Consider the following 15,526-nt stretch of genomic DNA (forward strand, 5'->3'; position numbering starts at 1 on the left):
TTTACTCCCATTGAATTATTGTCTGATTCAAAATGACCAAAAAGCATTCTGGGAACTCACATTGTTTTTGGGCGCAAGGTAGCCGACAGCCACAGGGATTGGCAGACAAATTTGCTGAAGCAGAAGTCCTGGTGTGAAGCAGAGAGCTGGGGCTACTGGGCAAATGTGATATGGCAAACTTTATGGTTGGAGAAAGAGGGCGGAGAGATTCGGACAATTAGGTTCTTGCATCTTTCATGGATGATCGTGTATCACTGGGTCGCATATAAAACTGCCAATATGAATTTTTTTAAAAAAGGATTGACTGTGACTGTAGATGACAGAACGATTGGCTTTTATGATTCACTATGACAGAGCCCCTCAATGTGAAAATTCCCAATAAAAACTGGAACTGGCCAGTGAACGTGGTTGCCAACTTTTTGGATCCCACTCACTAAAAAAATGATTCACACAATAGATTCTTAGATATTATACACTGAAGAGCCATGTGCATTTCCTGATGTATTCTCTCAATCTTGTTGTTGAATGATGGAAAAAATAGACTGATGGCAGTGACAAATGTGAACTGCGGTATCTGATTGAAGACCATATTATTGAGGAGAATGTGGAGGTGGTGCATATGTAGTTTTGCTTTCAAAGTTAACCATGTAACTGAAACCAGAACTCCAGGCTACTGGATTCCTGCTTGGCCAGTGGGCTTTAAGGTTTTGATCTTCAGGTCTTTTTTTTGGCACTGGGTTGTCAAACAGACAAGTTCAAAGAGGAGGCACTGGGCCCAGGCTCACCATAATTGGTAGACTTCACACTTTCTAAAGATTCTTGAGATCATTCTACCCCAAAAGCAGTGACTTAGCACCCTTGATTGCAGTGCCTACCTGGCAGCATTTATTGGTTTTGTACTTGAGGATTTGAGTATTAAAGTTGGTTTGGGGCTTTTGAATATTCTTGGGTTTTTGAACAGTTTGGGGTTTTTGAGCATTTGTAAGTTTTTGAATATTCTTAGGTTTTTGAATACTCTTGGGTTTTTGAATACTCTTAGGTTTTTGAATACTCTTGGGTTTTGGAATATACTTGGGTTTTGGAATATTCTTGGGTTTTGGAATAGTCTTGAGTTTTTGAATATCTTTGGGTTTTTGAATATCCTTGGGTTTTTGAATATTCTAGATTGTTTTTTTAACATTCTTGGGTTTTCACATGGATGACATGTCTTGGTGATTGCCCATTGACTTTACTGGTTAGCTTCCATCTATGATGTCTCTTTTTTATTCGCTGCCTCTGGTGCTACCCAGCTGTTTCTGATTGTCTCATCAAGACCTGTCTGTGTATATAAATCCCAAGTCACTCATCATGATGCTAACATCGGACTGTCTATTCACATGTGCCCCTGACCAATACTCCTTGTGTGCCCCTGTGAGTTTGGATATGTTATTTGAGTTATTGATTTTGTATGTATACTCTCCCTTGAATTTTGTATTAAGGGTTTGTTTTGTAAACACTTTTCTGCTCATTAAATAATTTTTCAGTGTACCCCTTTCCCTTGTGTTCATCTCTGCCCGTTTTTGTCCTCCATGGGTCCATTTCTCTGCTCACCAACTGTGATGTACCAGTACTTATTCTCAGAGGATGATAATTAATTCTCTGTTGGGGTGCCAAAGGTTGTGATAGGATAGACCTGGCTTTCTTGCCCGCAGCAGCCACTTCCTGCACAAATTTGAGTGTGACTAGAGGTTAATCAAGGACTTGAATGCATTGACATTTTGATGTCATATTCTATTGTTCATTCTTTTAGAAACTGATTTTTTTAGGGAAAGGCTTTGTGATTCCTTTAAGCATAGCTTCATTTTTTGTACATTTTTTGTTTTGTTTCCCAAACAAAGCTAGAAAATCCATTTGAGGAGAAAACAATTGGACTGTTCATATCTCAAAGCTTTCCTTAAGTTTGACATGTGCTCTTGATGATGTCTGTGATTATTTTTGATCGAATCCTGTTTTGTGCTTTCTTCACAGGCTGATAGGTTGGATCCGATAAGTGAGCGCGCGTTCCAGATAGGAGGCCCTACTGACCTTCTCGTGCACGCAAACTCGATGACTCGACCTCTGTCCAAATTGACTGACAGGTCAGTGAGTTCGCCGATCGGGTTTATGTGAAGCCGCTATGAGGTCGGGGAAGGGAGGAGCTATGCAGGCCACGTGTGCACACAAAGATTCACATTCATGTTCACAAAATACAGGCGCACATTGACGGCGAGGTCCACGAGGCAGGTGGTTAGCCGCCTTGTCCTAACGGCTTTGTCCTGTAGCGACAACGAGCGATCACATAATAAGCGCTGACCTAGAATGTGAGGTGCCCCCTCTGCCCTGAAAGCCCACCCTTTAAAAGTCTGAATGAAAATATTTACAACAGCAGCGGCGGTGAAGTCATGCAAGAAGCGCCGCCTTCCCCCTGCCGCCGCAGTCTTACACAACACATCCACCAAGGCTCCCCACACGCCCCTAAAAACTAGGCTCATAAACATGTTGTTTGATTTCATGGTGGCGTCTTATCTCGTGTGGGTTGGAATTGCAGGATGTTTGTCCATTTTTAAACCCCACGTGTATAAAATACTCAAACTTCTGAGTACATTTTCCTTTCCTATTAGACGGAATTTAAAAGAACTTAGAGGAAGGAATGTGTGAAAATATGTATGGGTGAATTAACATTAGTATGGGTTCACAACCTACAACGCATTCTGTGACTATGCCTAATATTGTACATTGGCTAAACCAAATGTACATATTTTTATTAAAAAAATGTTAGGCTTGGTTGAAATTCTCAATCTCCCTTAACAAACCCTGTTATGCATATGATCAGAATAAGACATCGTGGTTGTCCCCTGCCTTTGGCCTAGAGGCCGCTGGGATTGACTCCAGCACCCCCCGTGACCATAATGGGAATAAAGCGGTTCAGAAAATGAGATGATATTTAAATATTGATTGCTGATTTGACATTATAAGACATATTCTTTTCTTATTTTTCATATACATATGGAATCACTAGTTTTGATTGAATATCTCACTTCAGATTCTTTGCATTTTTAACCTATTTACCTAAGTTAACCCTCTTTATTGGCAGTAACAGATAGCTAAACAGCTAGCTTCTACCCCTAAGAAATAACTAACATTAAATCACATTTACAACCCTGTAACTGTGATTAGCCAAGTATCGTAAAATTCTTATAATGTAATATATCATCAAACAGACCAAATTTATGCGTTCCTTTGGATTTTTCACATTTTTATAGACATGTTATCCTTCACTGAATCCCTCACTTTACCTCACATGACCCTTTTGTGCGTATAATCAGAGTAAGATGATTTTTTTCCCTTTTTTTTCCCTTTCTTTGATTATTGAAACAACTAAGTTCATCCTTCTGTTTTGGGGTACCGGCTAATTAAAGAGCTATGTCCGAAAAAGTCAACATCAATACAGTTATACAACCTTGTTTCTGTGATTATGCCCCACTATTGATCTGTAGGATGACCTAATCAATTCTTTGGTAGTTAATTTTCAATGCTTATCATTCAAGAATTGCATTGCTAAAATTTTAGAACAAACCTCGAACCTCCAAAACGGTGAGGGGTAACTGAGGTGAAGCACAGACCTTGAGTTCACCAAGAGTACAGTAAACTGGCTCTATGAACTAGATGAACCGGAGATACGTTTACTCCGCAGACTTATCGGACGACTAAAAACAACTTTTTACACACAACCTCGTCCAAATGACAAACCCGCAAAAAAACAACACGTAAGACAACTTCATTGGCTTCCACGTTTTTTTTTTTTTTCGAAAACCTTTTGGCATTTTCGGGAAATCTGGGAGTTCAGACTTTATGTTGGACCTTTTGAGCCCGTAAAAGGAGCCCTTTTGCTTTTTTCTTCTCTCAAATAAAAATGGTTTCAACCAACATCCAAGACAATAAAGAGCTAAATCAACACACGTTGCTCTTTTTTCTCAGGTTATAAGATGGCAAAAATAAATATCTATTGCAGCAGTTTTCCATGCAGTTTAACACTGAAAACAAATAAAAAGTTATCTTGAAAACAACAACAATGAACAGCTGGAATGACACAATTATTCAACTTTATTCATTTATCTTTTAAGGCGATTTTCTTAATAAGAGAATATTTTACGCCCCTTTCTTTTAAAAATACATTTCTGATTTTAAAACAAAGAAACAAGAAGATTTTCGTTTGATTGTATTATTTAAAAAAGATGTGTTCATTTTATTTTTTTAAAATAACAAATTCAGTCCCAAAAAACTATTCAATATGAAAATAATGACTAAAAAAAAATGGAAAACAAAAAAAAAGTATATTCATAGTTTTTTTTTGATAGAGGCCTCTCCAAAAATATTCGACTATCAAGAATCAAGATAGTGTAGAAAATAATTCCATCAGAGCTATGTAATTTAAAAGACATAATTCCACTTCCTGACTTTCGCTATGGCCCTGAAAAAGCATTGAAATTCCTGACCTGTGGCCAATACTAATACCACATTTCAAATAAACAAACAATAAAAAAAACCTCAGGAGTCAGCTATAGATTCTTGACGTACACAAAGTAGGTCATTTGCAATGAAGGAGACGAATGCAGAAGCTCAAAGGTGGTCTCCTCGAACTTGTTGGCCTCTTCTCTGTCACCTCCGAGTCGGAATCTGGGTCAGGATTCCCTTCCGGCCTTCTGTGGCTGCAACAGGCAGACCCTGGAAGGAAGTGCTAGAGCAAAGCAGTAGTGGAACAAGTCAAATACTGGCCCGTATTCTAAAACTAAGTACAGCTGGATCACACTTCTGGCATTCAGGGTCACAAATACTATTGAATAACTAATGGATTATCCTATTGATCATTCAGTATTGATAGTGTAATAATTGTTAAAGGACATTGCTGACCTCAAAATGATCCAAATCCTCAATTTTTATCCTTTTAATAGTATTCCATTTATTCATTTTCTGAACCACTTATCCTCACAAGGGTCACAGGGGGTGCTGGAGCCTATCCTAGCCAATTATGGGCACCAGGCAAGGGCACCTAGGACACACAGAATCATTGAACCCAGGAACTTTTGCAAATGGTTGACTTGCATGTCTTTTTCTTAGCGTTTTTCACGGTACAATTTGGTCAGCTGCGTCTGACGGATCTCAAAACTAGTAGGTGATAGTCCATCACCAAAATAATTGTTTGTGGCCACCTTTTTAAACGTGTATTTGACTGAGGTTAGTTTCCTCATATATTCCTATGAATCCTTATAGCTCCAAAATAAACAGCGAGTGACTCTCCCCCTCGTTCGGTCACCTTTGCCACCATGGCCGCAGTCAACTCGTCAATGACATCGTTGGCGCATTTAACTCCTCTACGACCCGGGCCACTGGGGTGAATTTGTTGACGTTTTGACCCCCGGATACAGAGTGTACTACCGCGTCCTCACTCCGTTTACTCATCGCCCCGCTGCCTGCCCGGGTTATCTTATCAAAATAAACAGCAGGGTCTTTGATGGATGTCATCATGCACCGACGGCCTGTCAGAGTAGCTAATACTACTAAACATGAAAAACATTTTCAAGGGAAAATTGTGTAGGCCATTCCAAAATTTGAGGACATCATGTCCCCATGTATTGATGCCAAAGTATTGGTGGTCTTGTCTCTAGCCTAGAAAGATTAAGCACATTTAGGGGAGCGTGTCGTCTATATCGTAAATCCATCACAGTATAGGATTATGTTTGTCAGAGACCGATTAATTTAGCACACTGAAAAATGCTTTCATAAAGCGGTGTTTTTGTCCCGATTGTGATTGATCGTATGCCACAGAGGAATGAAAGGTGTGTAAGTTAGAGGCAAACATGAACGCCGCGTCCATTAATTTGGCTTCTGTGGTGCAATGTTTTACTCTTAGATATGGTATTGTTTAGTCTGTATGGTTTTCCTTGGAAGATCATTTCTAATAAGCTAAATCTACGGCAAATGCCATTTAGTTGAGATTGTTTGTCAGTAAGAACTACTTAACTCATAGGCCGAAATTGACAGCCGTAGATGTCTAATCCATTTAAAGAGGGAGGGTTCCAGATAAACTAAACGGTGCAAGAGGAAAATCAAATGGAAACACACTTTGGTCGCAATTCCACGATTGACAGAATTGTTTTTATTTCGCAAACGTTTTAGGGAATCCTATTCTATCAACTGTCAAAGACCACCAGATATGAGTCTCAAATTTGCTTCAAATAAAATCACAGAGATGTAATCATCTAAATGTTTTGAAGTGCTTTGTAAGTCTTGCCACCGCTCAGATATAGTTGAACTCCTTATCCACGGTGTAGCAGTGGCAAAAAGCAGGCACATTTTTCCAAATTCCATCGTATCGGCGTCTCCATATTTACGAGGAATGTGTTTTCCTTCCACTTGTAGCAAGTGAAGGTCACCGCTCTTTCGACACACCGCCACTGCACTCCACCTTGTTTTCCATGAATGAAACACACTGGCTTGTGATGCCGGTGACATATGAGCGTGAGAGTGGGCAATATATCCGCAGACACTCAGGGCATTATTGAGGTTCTTCGTGGTGGTCTCCCACGAGGCTAAGGTAGGGCAAAGGTTAAGCATGGCAGGAAACGACTGGTTGGGGCCAATGCTCGGAACACACACACACACTCGTACGCGTTCTCTTCCTGGAAAACATGTGTTGCTTCTGATTCATAAAGTGAGAGTGAGCAAACAGCGGAGCCCCAAAAATAAGAGGGGGGGGGGCTTTTCAAGAGCATGGAAGGGGGGGGAGTACACATCCCGCCGCTCGGCGGCTGAAAAACATTCCTGAGACGACGGTAACACGATCGGGTTTCATTGGCGGCTGACGTCGTAGGAACTCGGAAGCTGCGCTCGAAAACCATCAAAACAAGCGTGTCGGGACAATGCGGAGGCTCTAATAAGTCTCCCGCCGGCGTAGAGAGGCCGCCAGTGGAAAAGTGTGCGTGAGGTATTCACATGTGGGCCGGGACGACGGAGTTATCACAACAACGTTATTTGTCTTTTCTGCTCCACATTGTTGGCAGATGTTTGCGCGCTCTAGCTTTCAAATTATTTTCATCTCGTAAACATGGTGATTAAGTCCATGAACTCAATGGCTGCCCATTAAGGATGAAATGTATTGTTCGTAAAATGAACTTTTGACCTTGAGTTCAGACAAGGGTCAGCACATTAAATTAGATTAGATAACTTTATTCATCCCGTAGTTGGGAAATGTCATTGTCACGGTAGCAAGAGGGGGAGAATACAGACACAGGAAAAGCCATTTTAGACATAAATAAATAGGCAATAAATAAGTTAATACAAAATAAATATATAAATAAATAATGGTGTTGCTGAAAATACATTAAATACACGTATATATTCATACGTATACATACATATTACCACAGCTAAGTCAGCTATTTAAATAGGTTTAGTGAAAGTCATGAAAAGCATGACCATATTATATAAAATTGGACATCTATTGGGGTCTATGTGTTATTTTTTGAATAATGTTAAAGTTCTTAGCACATTTGGAAGATTGTTTGTGTGTTGTAATATTTGTATGTAGTAATATGCCACAGTTACTGTGTAGTCGATGTAAGAACAGTTCATTTTTAAAGCCACTATAGTTTGTTTTTAATCACCGTTGCTCGCAGTGAATGAGTTAAGTGATGGCAAATGTCAAATGGCGACATTGTCCTTTAATACTGGTTTAGAAGGGGTGAAGTGGGTCGAAGCCCAAAGGGCGTGGGGGTTTGTTATTCTCCCGAGCGAAGAGAGCATGTGGTAAAGTTTAGGCTGCCACGTTAATGACACTTAATCCTTGTAAACAGGAAACAAACAGTCGTGTGTTGAGTCCTGCTGCAGGTGTGTTACTTACAAGTTTGATGTACACTAGAGATAAAAGTCTAAAAGGCAATGCTAGGTTTTTAATGATATTGATAATTCATTTCAATAACCATTTAGGTTCACTTAAGATTTACTTTTCAATCAAGTGAGTGTCAATCATTCACTTTGGCTAACTTCTTGACAAACATTGCCAAAAAATGACCAACAACTGCAAAAATATGTCTAATTCATTTTGACTGGCAGGGTATTTGAACTGTTCACTTTATAATTAAGTATATCACAGTTCACCTAAGTATGAAGAGAAAGCGTAATGCATGCATGTTGTGACGTGCAAATGTTATCTATCCATCCATGATTTTGTTTCTGAACCCGCACTGTTCCCCTCTTGTTTTTCATCCACATCCTTGTTTTTCTCCTCTCATCTTGACGTCCTGTTCCCAAAGTTGTCCTCCTCCTTTATTGTGGTGATTGTTAGCACATCTGTCTGGAGCGGATTCCGCGCGGGGTGTCGCCCATGCTGGGGTCATTGAGGTCTCATCAAAAGCGGGTGCTCCCAAATCTGTTTTGGAATTTGTGTTAACTGGTGTGTGTGTGTGTTTTTTCTTTCTCAACACGTGTGTGCGTGCATTCGCATGTGTCGGGAGGCGTAAGGAGGCCACGAAGACTGCTCATGTGAGCTTCCGAGGTGAAATATTTCTTGGAGAGGGGCCAAGGTGTAGAGTTCAGAGGGGTCCTTGTGCACCCTGCCATGAACTCTTGCAACCTCAGGACGCGCATGTGTTTACCAGGTAGCCCTCATGTTGTGGGGACGTCAAGATGTTGACATTCTGGCTTTGTGGAGAGCAAGTAAATAAAGGGAACACTCCGCCTGAGTGACATAAACGCCATAGAAACCCGCGCGCGAGTGCGTAACGGGAGGGGGTGTGCGATGTCGGTAAATGAGCGAATGAGCTCAAAAACATGCACTGGTTGACCTTTCCCTGTGCCAACAAGATTGAAAGTGATGACCCTCATCAACTCGTTCACCCCGAAAACCCCCCCACCCACCTATAATTCATCCACGGTTGCCTTTGTGTGTATGTTGCATTATATTTCTGATGCGTGTACAGCTGTAGTAGTGTGAAAGTGTTGGAGCTTTAGTAGTACATGGTTCATTTTAAAGGGACAGACAAAGGAATATAAGTAAATCTCATGGTATTTAAGGAGGCAAATGGAGATTTTTTTTTTGGGGGGGGGAATGGCATGGCAACAGTTTGTGATATCAGTTATAGTCATATGTAGTAAATGCTGATAGATTTGAGCCAGGAGCATGTGATGATTGGTATTAATGTCATCCATCATGAGAAATAGAGGGTAGTCTACTATACCTGCATTTGATTGACAAGGCACTGGAATAGTAGAAAAGTAACAAGATTATTTAAAGTGGGATGAACATATTAAAGGTGCTTTCTATCCCTCCCGTTCCATTTGCTAAGATGTAAATGAATTTATTCATTTTTGCTTGTTTTGACTACTTTATAATTAGTTAATGCTGTAAATATATCTGTTTTTTTAAATGATAGGAAGCTGTGGCCCGGTGGGGCAAGTGGTTAACGCGTCGGCCTCACAGCTTAAAGATCCTGGGTTCGAATCCAGGATGTGTCCACCTGTGTGGAGTTTGCATGTTCTACCTGGTCCTGTGTGGGTTTCCTCCAGGTACTCTAGTTTCCTCCCACACCCCTGGAAGTCAAAATTGATTAGGTGTCTAATAGTGGAGATCATAATGAAAAAGTTGATTTTTAGTTTGATCTATCTCCAGTAATGACAAGAGATATTCTTGAGTGTTGGAGAATGTTAAGTTTGAATCAAATATGAAAATTTGATAGTTTGGAAGTATTCCTGAGTAAAAGTTAACTATTATGTCATCCAGGAACGCGATCAATAAGTTAAGATTGCTCACAGTATTTAGCTCATTTCGACAAAGACCACATATTTATTCCTTGTTTCATTTGTATCATTCCGCAGAATCCCAAAAAGAAAAACAATTCGACTGCCGTGTGTCTGAAGAATCATTTTCTATTTTAAACATTTTTACGACATCAAAGCCAACCGTACCATGACCTTGAAAAGAAAAAGCAAAACGTGATTTTGGAAACTTAAAAACAAACCAGCGATCCTTGTTTTTCTTGATGTGGTGTAGAACAAAAAGGACCGCCATCCACATGGAACATTTGTCCCTCATTAAAATCACTCACTAATATGGAGTGGATTAAATGCTACCACTGGTAATAAATTAGCACAAAATAATTGGCTGCATCTGGACGCTTCAGCATCCATTTCCACATGCCTTTACAACTAGCAGATTTGCTTTTTAATGCACACACTTGGAGCCGTTTCCTGCATGCGCTCCATTATTCTACTTTCCACTCACCATTTGTTATCATTACTTCTAACGTTGGGGGCTCTGCCAAACTTTTCCTTTTCATCGTAAATCATGGTCCTTTTCTCTCTGACTCACCGAGGCGGCACGGTTGCCGTATGCGCTCGTTTCCCAGAAATGAACGTAAATCAACATCGTCTGCTAAGTGACAGATCCATGACTGCTAGTGCCAATGTGCCGCATTCAGAAGACATTCACTTATAGTAATGAAACAGCTTAGAAAAACAAATATTACATAATGGAATGATTCAAGAAAGGAAATTGTGGTTGCTTCTTTACAGTCTTTGTCAAGTTAAGTGTAGTAACTATTTTCAGACCAAAAATAGTTACATGCCCTAAAGGTTTTTAAAGATCCATTATCACATCAAGGTGGGCTTTTGTTAATTTGAGAACCTGGACATTTACTGGCCCACAGAAGTAGTGCTTTTTTTTAAATGCTTTATTTTTTTAAGTGCAAAACTCATTTTTAATCCAATTTTAATCCAGAATTGGTATCGGAAAGGATGTGGCAGAAGGTGGACTTTTTAATCTGTTTAGTTCCATTGCTATCGTGGCCAGTGTTTTGGTTGTGTTTTTCCCAAAGAAGTGTCTAGTTTTTTAAGTTTTTTAAGTGCGAAACTCCATTTTAATCTAATTTTAATCCTGAAATGGTATTGGAAAGAATGTGGCAGAAGGTAGACTTTTTAATCTGTTTAGTTTTGGTTGTGTTTTTCCCCAAAGAAGTTTAAATGTGCTAACTGATGGTGTAGTGGTTCACTCGCCTGACTTCGGTTTGGGCAACCGAGGGGTCGATTCCCACTCCGTGGCAGTGTGATTGCGAGTGCCAATGATTGTCTCTGTGTGCCCTCTGGCTAACTGGTGACCCTGTCTGGAATGTTGTCTGCCTTTCACCCTAAGTCATCTGGGATGTTTCATTATAACGTGGGAACTTTGGAATGGAATGAAACTTTTGGGTAAGGCAAGTAATTGTCAAAATGTCATGATTTTGAAGTGGGATTGCTTTTTAGTTTACCAATTAGCTTTGGATTTCTCTTTTACGCAAAGAAAGGGGGAAACGTAGGACAGAGTATGTCAGCTGCTCTTACTTGACTTTGAAATAATATGATTTGTGGTTGTTTTTTGCGTGAGTGGGTTGTTTCCATGTTTTCGCATCGGCGTTCGTCCGATTGCCGCAAGGGCAACGAGGCCAAAAAACAACTGACCACACCACGCGTGTTGTGACTCGTCTTTGAGGCCACCCATCTGATCATTAACCCATTGTGTAATCCTACATGCGTTGCTCTCTCCTCTCCAAAGGCTGTTTTTGCCACTGTCTTTCATTGAACCCCATCGATTCCTCCCCGAAGCGCCTCCTCAAGGCCTGTCTGCCAAAGGACTCTGCTCTGCACTTTGTGGCCGTAAACTTGTTGTGCTCTCTTCAAACCCCCTCTGGAAAAAACCCACGCACACACACACACACATGAGGCCACTGATCGGGAATCAGCGTCACTGTAAAAAGTTCCTTGTTAAAACAGCAAGGCGCAGTCACTCCTAATAATGCATCACTGCCACTTTATTGGGTGGTAAATATTATTTTACCGTACTGGTACGCGCCCCCGAGTGCCCCCCAAGGGAGAGCTGTTAAAAAGAAAAGCCTCTTAATGGCCTCTGAGGTTTAACGGCTATCATTTGTGTCCGTTCACACAAGCGGGAGTTCTTTGAGAAAGAAAAAAGGAGCACGCCTGGGGAAAGCGTTTGATGTCATTCCTCAAAACTAATCAAGTCTCGGAGGAAGTGTCAGTGACAAATGTTCGTGGTTCATAAACAGTGCACCCATTGAGGGGGTGCGATCATTCCTACCCGAGAGCTCTTTGCCGCATTGAACTTCCAGTGACTAGATTCTGGGAACATGAGAGCGATAACGCCACGTTTTCCACACCTGGTCCCCATTCAGGCCTGTGACCTGGTACCGGGAAAATGGCTAATTGGTCCAAGGGCGACATTTTTACTTTGGGGTGGACTTGCTTTGGTTTCTGGTAGCTTGCATTCTCTCATCTTATCTCATTTTCTGAATTGTTTTATTCTCATTACGGTCGTTAGGAGTGCTGGAGCCAATCCCAACTGACTCCCAGGCTATAGGCGAGGGACACCCAGAATCGGTGGCCAGCCAATCGCAGGGCACAGGGAAACAAAGGACAACCATGCACGCTCACACCCATACCTAGGGGCAATTTGCAGTGTCCAATCAGCCTACCATGCATGTTTTTGGAATGTGGGAGAAAACCAGAGTACCCGGAGGAAACCCACGTAGGCCCGGGGAGAACATGCAAACTCCACACAGGTGAATGTGACGTGGATTTGAACCTAAAACCCCAGAGCTGCCAGGCCGACACGCGAACTACTCGCTTCACCAAGCCCTAGCTTGAATTCAATGTAAAAAATAAATCTTCCAAAAAGTTATGGTAACTTAAGATTTGAAGTATGACTCCAATTTCACATCTTTTGTTCAGTACAATGGAAATTTCTGAGTAAACACTTGAAACTACAAGTCATGTGAACTAGAAATGTTCATTTGTCTAACCTCACCTCTGTTACCTTCAAAACAGTGAACTGGTAACGTCATGGTCAGCCAGTCTAATGGTTTAGACTTTAGATGATTATACTGTGTAGACTTTTGATATACCCTGTAGGCATTTAGGTAGCGTTCCTAAGTGTGTTGCCGTCATCCCGTTCCAGTGACTGACACAGATTCAGCGGTGGCAACTCTTGTTTGGCGTGAACCCAAAGCACCATTTAGAGCGGCGCACAAAAACACAGCCAAGTGTGCCAAGTGTTATAACACAGGCCATGCAGGAGTAACTTTACTTGACTTTGCTTTCCCAATAGCGCTCTTTGTTTTGGAGTCATGCCAAGTGTCATTCACCTGAAATGTGTGTAGGGATGAACTCAAAACAAGTGTCATGTGTTGCTTTTGTACGCACACGTTTGCCAAGATATTTCTTTTCATTCCTGTTTTTTTCCCTCTAAGATGAAAGGGAAAGTTTTGACGTTCAGCTGAAAGAAGTTATATTACTTATACCGTATACCCTTTAGGGTAACTCAGGTAAAGTTTAAATAATGAGAGCCTGTCAAATGATTTCTTTTTAGTTAATGCTTCAAAATAATGTGCTTGAGAAATACTAGTGCTGAAAGATAAATGGTATTTATGTGCTATGGTAGTAGTATACTATCTCCAGTTTAACGTTAGGGGGCGCCCTAAGAATGAGGCTTCTGGCGTCCTCCAGTGGACATTTTGTTAAATTACACCACCACATGCGCACTTCCCTGCACTGGAGTCAGACGAGTGAACTACTACACCATCAGGTGGTCATTTGAAATATGAGCCAAGGACATGATGGAGTGGGACTTACATCAGACAGATGTGAGGTGTGCGTAGACAGCGGCCTCTAGTGTACTGCAGGTGTAAAGACAATGGAAGTAGCGCCATTCAATAGATATCAAATTCTAACAATGAAAAATCAGGGTCCAAGAAAATGTAATTATACATTTGCATACATTCAATTAAAATGCAATGCAATATGTTTTAGTATAATCTTAGTTGGTAATTGTAAATAATGCAGTGTCTCGCCACCTTTGGCTGATGTGGTTGCCAAGCAACGCCAATCTGGCAACATGGACTTTTGTCAAAAAAAGGTTGAAAATGGGCATACTGCCACCATTTAACGTGATCATATCGCATACTATTTCACATGCACCCGATCATTTTTAAAATGATTATTATCATCATCGGTGTTTCGGCATTAACCATCATGTATTGGTGCCTTTTTGTTTGTAATTTATCGGCATTAGGACCTGGATGCCTCGCCTGTCAGAGAGCAGACACCGGTTGATGACTCGGTCCACCGTGCATCTTCTCAGCTGACCAGGACCGAAGCGTCACCCGGCCCGTTGTCACTCACGCACCGATCGGTCCCATCAGATCCAAGCCGAGCGCGGAGCGCTTTGTTTGGAAGTGGGAAAATCCCCCCTCACTCCCATCCGGAACCCCGCGTGGTGTCGCGTCACCTCGCGCCGCGTCCTCAGCCATGAGCCAGAGGTTCACCGTCTCCAAGAGCGACGGTGATGGACTCCCCGTTGACATCCAGGGGGAAGTGAACCAGCTCTTCGAGGGCGATGAGCCCCCAACAGCAGCCGAGTCCGATGGCGATGCAGCCGGGATCGGAGCTGCACAATCGCCGACCGAAGAGGCGTCCACGGTGGTGATGCTGAAAGGTAGGAAACCCGCACAGCTACCGGCTACATGCTAAAATCAGACAGATGTGTGACTTGAATGTGGAATCGGCCCCATAAAGGTCACCGTCTGGACGATCAAATTGAATATTTTACATGTCCGATGATATTTTCCCCGGATGCGGTTTTATTATGATGCTGATGGTTATTGCTTTATATTCTACGATGAGTTAACACGTGCTGGTTGAAATGTGTATGACCCCTATTGTTGTAGTCTGGGATATTGTAGTGAAAAAAAATAGGATCTTGACAATCCTGACTTGGATTTCGATTCCAACACTAAAATGGTTATATGTGATGCTTAAATAAGACATGATTTAGTTGTTTGATTGCCACGTTGATCTCAAACAAACAAACAATTCATGGAACGGTCCCTTGATTACATACAGCCTCCCCCCAGGTGTGGCATTGGTTGGTTGCTGCTCCTGACAACTTATCAAATATATTTTAAAACACTGATTAAATGTTTAGAAACCAAACTGATAATGCAATCACAAACAATGCACATGCTCATCCTTTTCTGCATTATTTAAGTGTCCTGTTTGATTTATTTATTAAACACATGGACATGAAACAAAAGGCTTTTTGCAAACCAAAATTAACCAGGTATACTATGAACTGCACTCTGAAAGACCAGAGTTCTGCCTAAGCTGCCAGAATCAAAGCATTTTCTCCTTTTATTATATCACCTACCCACCCTATACATTTAAGTTAACCAGGCTGGTCTGTTATCAAAATTCCTTGTCTGACCTTTGTGATTTTTGACCTAATTCAATCACCCCTTCCAAATCCTGCAAGTTAGTTAATAATCCCTGTTTTTTATCCTCTAATTATCTTGAACACAAAGTTAAGGACAAAAAAAAATGCCAGTCAAATATACAATAAATAAAACTCAAACATACAGGACCAAATACATAAACGCCAAACTTACTTGCGGAGGCTTTTATTTTA

At 41.2% G+C, this 15,526-nt stretch overlaps 1 protein-coding gene across 4 annotated transcripts in view; it reads left to right on the forward strand.

Moving 5' to 3' along the window:
- Positions 1-14,134: 14,134 nt before the first annotated feature.
- The window catches only part of slc12a5a (solute carrier family 12 member 5a), an 80,187-nt gene continuing 78,795 nt past the window's right edge, over positions 14,135-15,526 (forward strand). For all 4 annotated transcript variants that reach the window (XM_077726453.1, XM_077726454.1, XM_077726455.1 and 1 more), the window contains exon 1: positions 14,135-14,557. In XM_077726453.1, coding sequence (XP_077582579.1) covers positions 14,371-14,557 — 187 coding nt within the window. In that variant the 5' untranslated portion in view covers positions 14,135-14,370. The remainder of the gene's footprint in view (positions 14,558-15,526) is intronic.

The sequence above is a fragment of the Stigmatopora nigra genome, chromosome 10 (genome assembly GCF_051989575.1).
Source record: "Stigmatopora nigra isolate UIUO_SnigA chromosome 10, RoL_Snig_1.1, whole genome shotgun sequence".
Classification (NCBI taxonomy): domain Eukaryota; kingdom Metazoa; phylum Chordata; class Actinopteri; order Syngnathiformes; family Syngnathidae; genus Stigmatopora; species Stigmatopora nigra.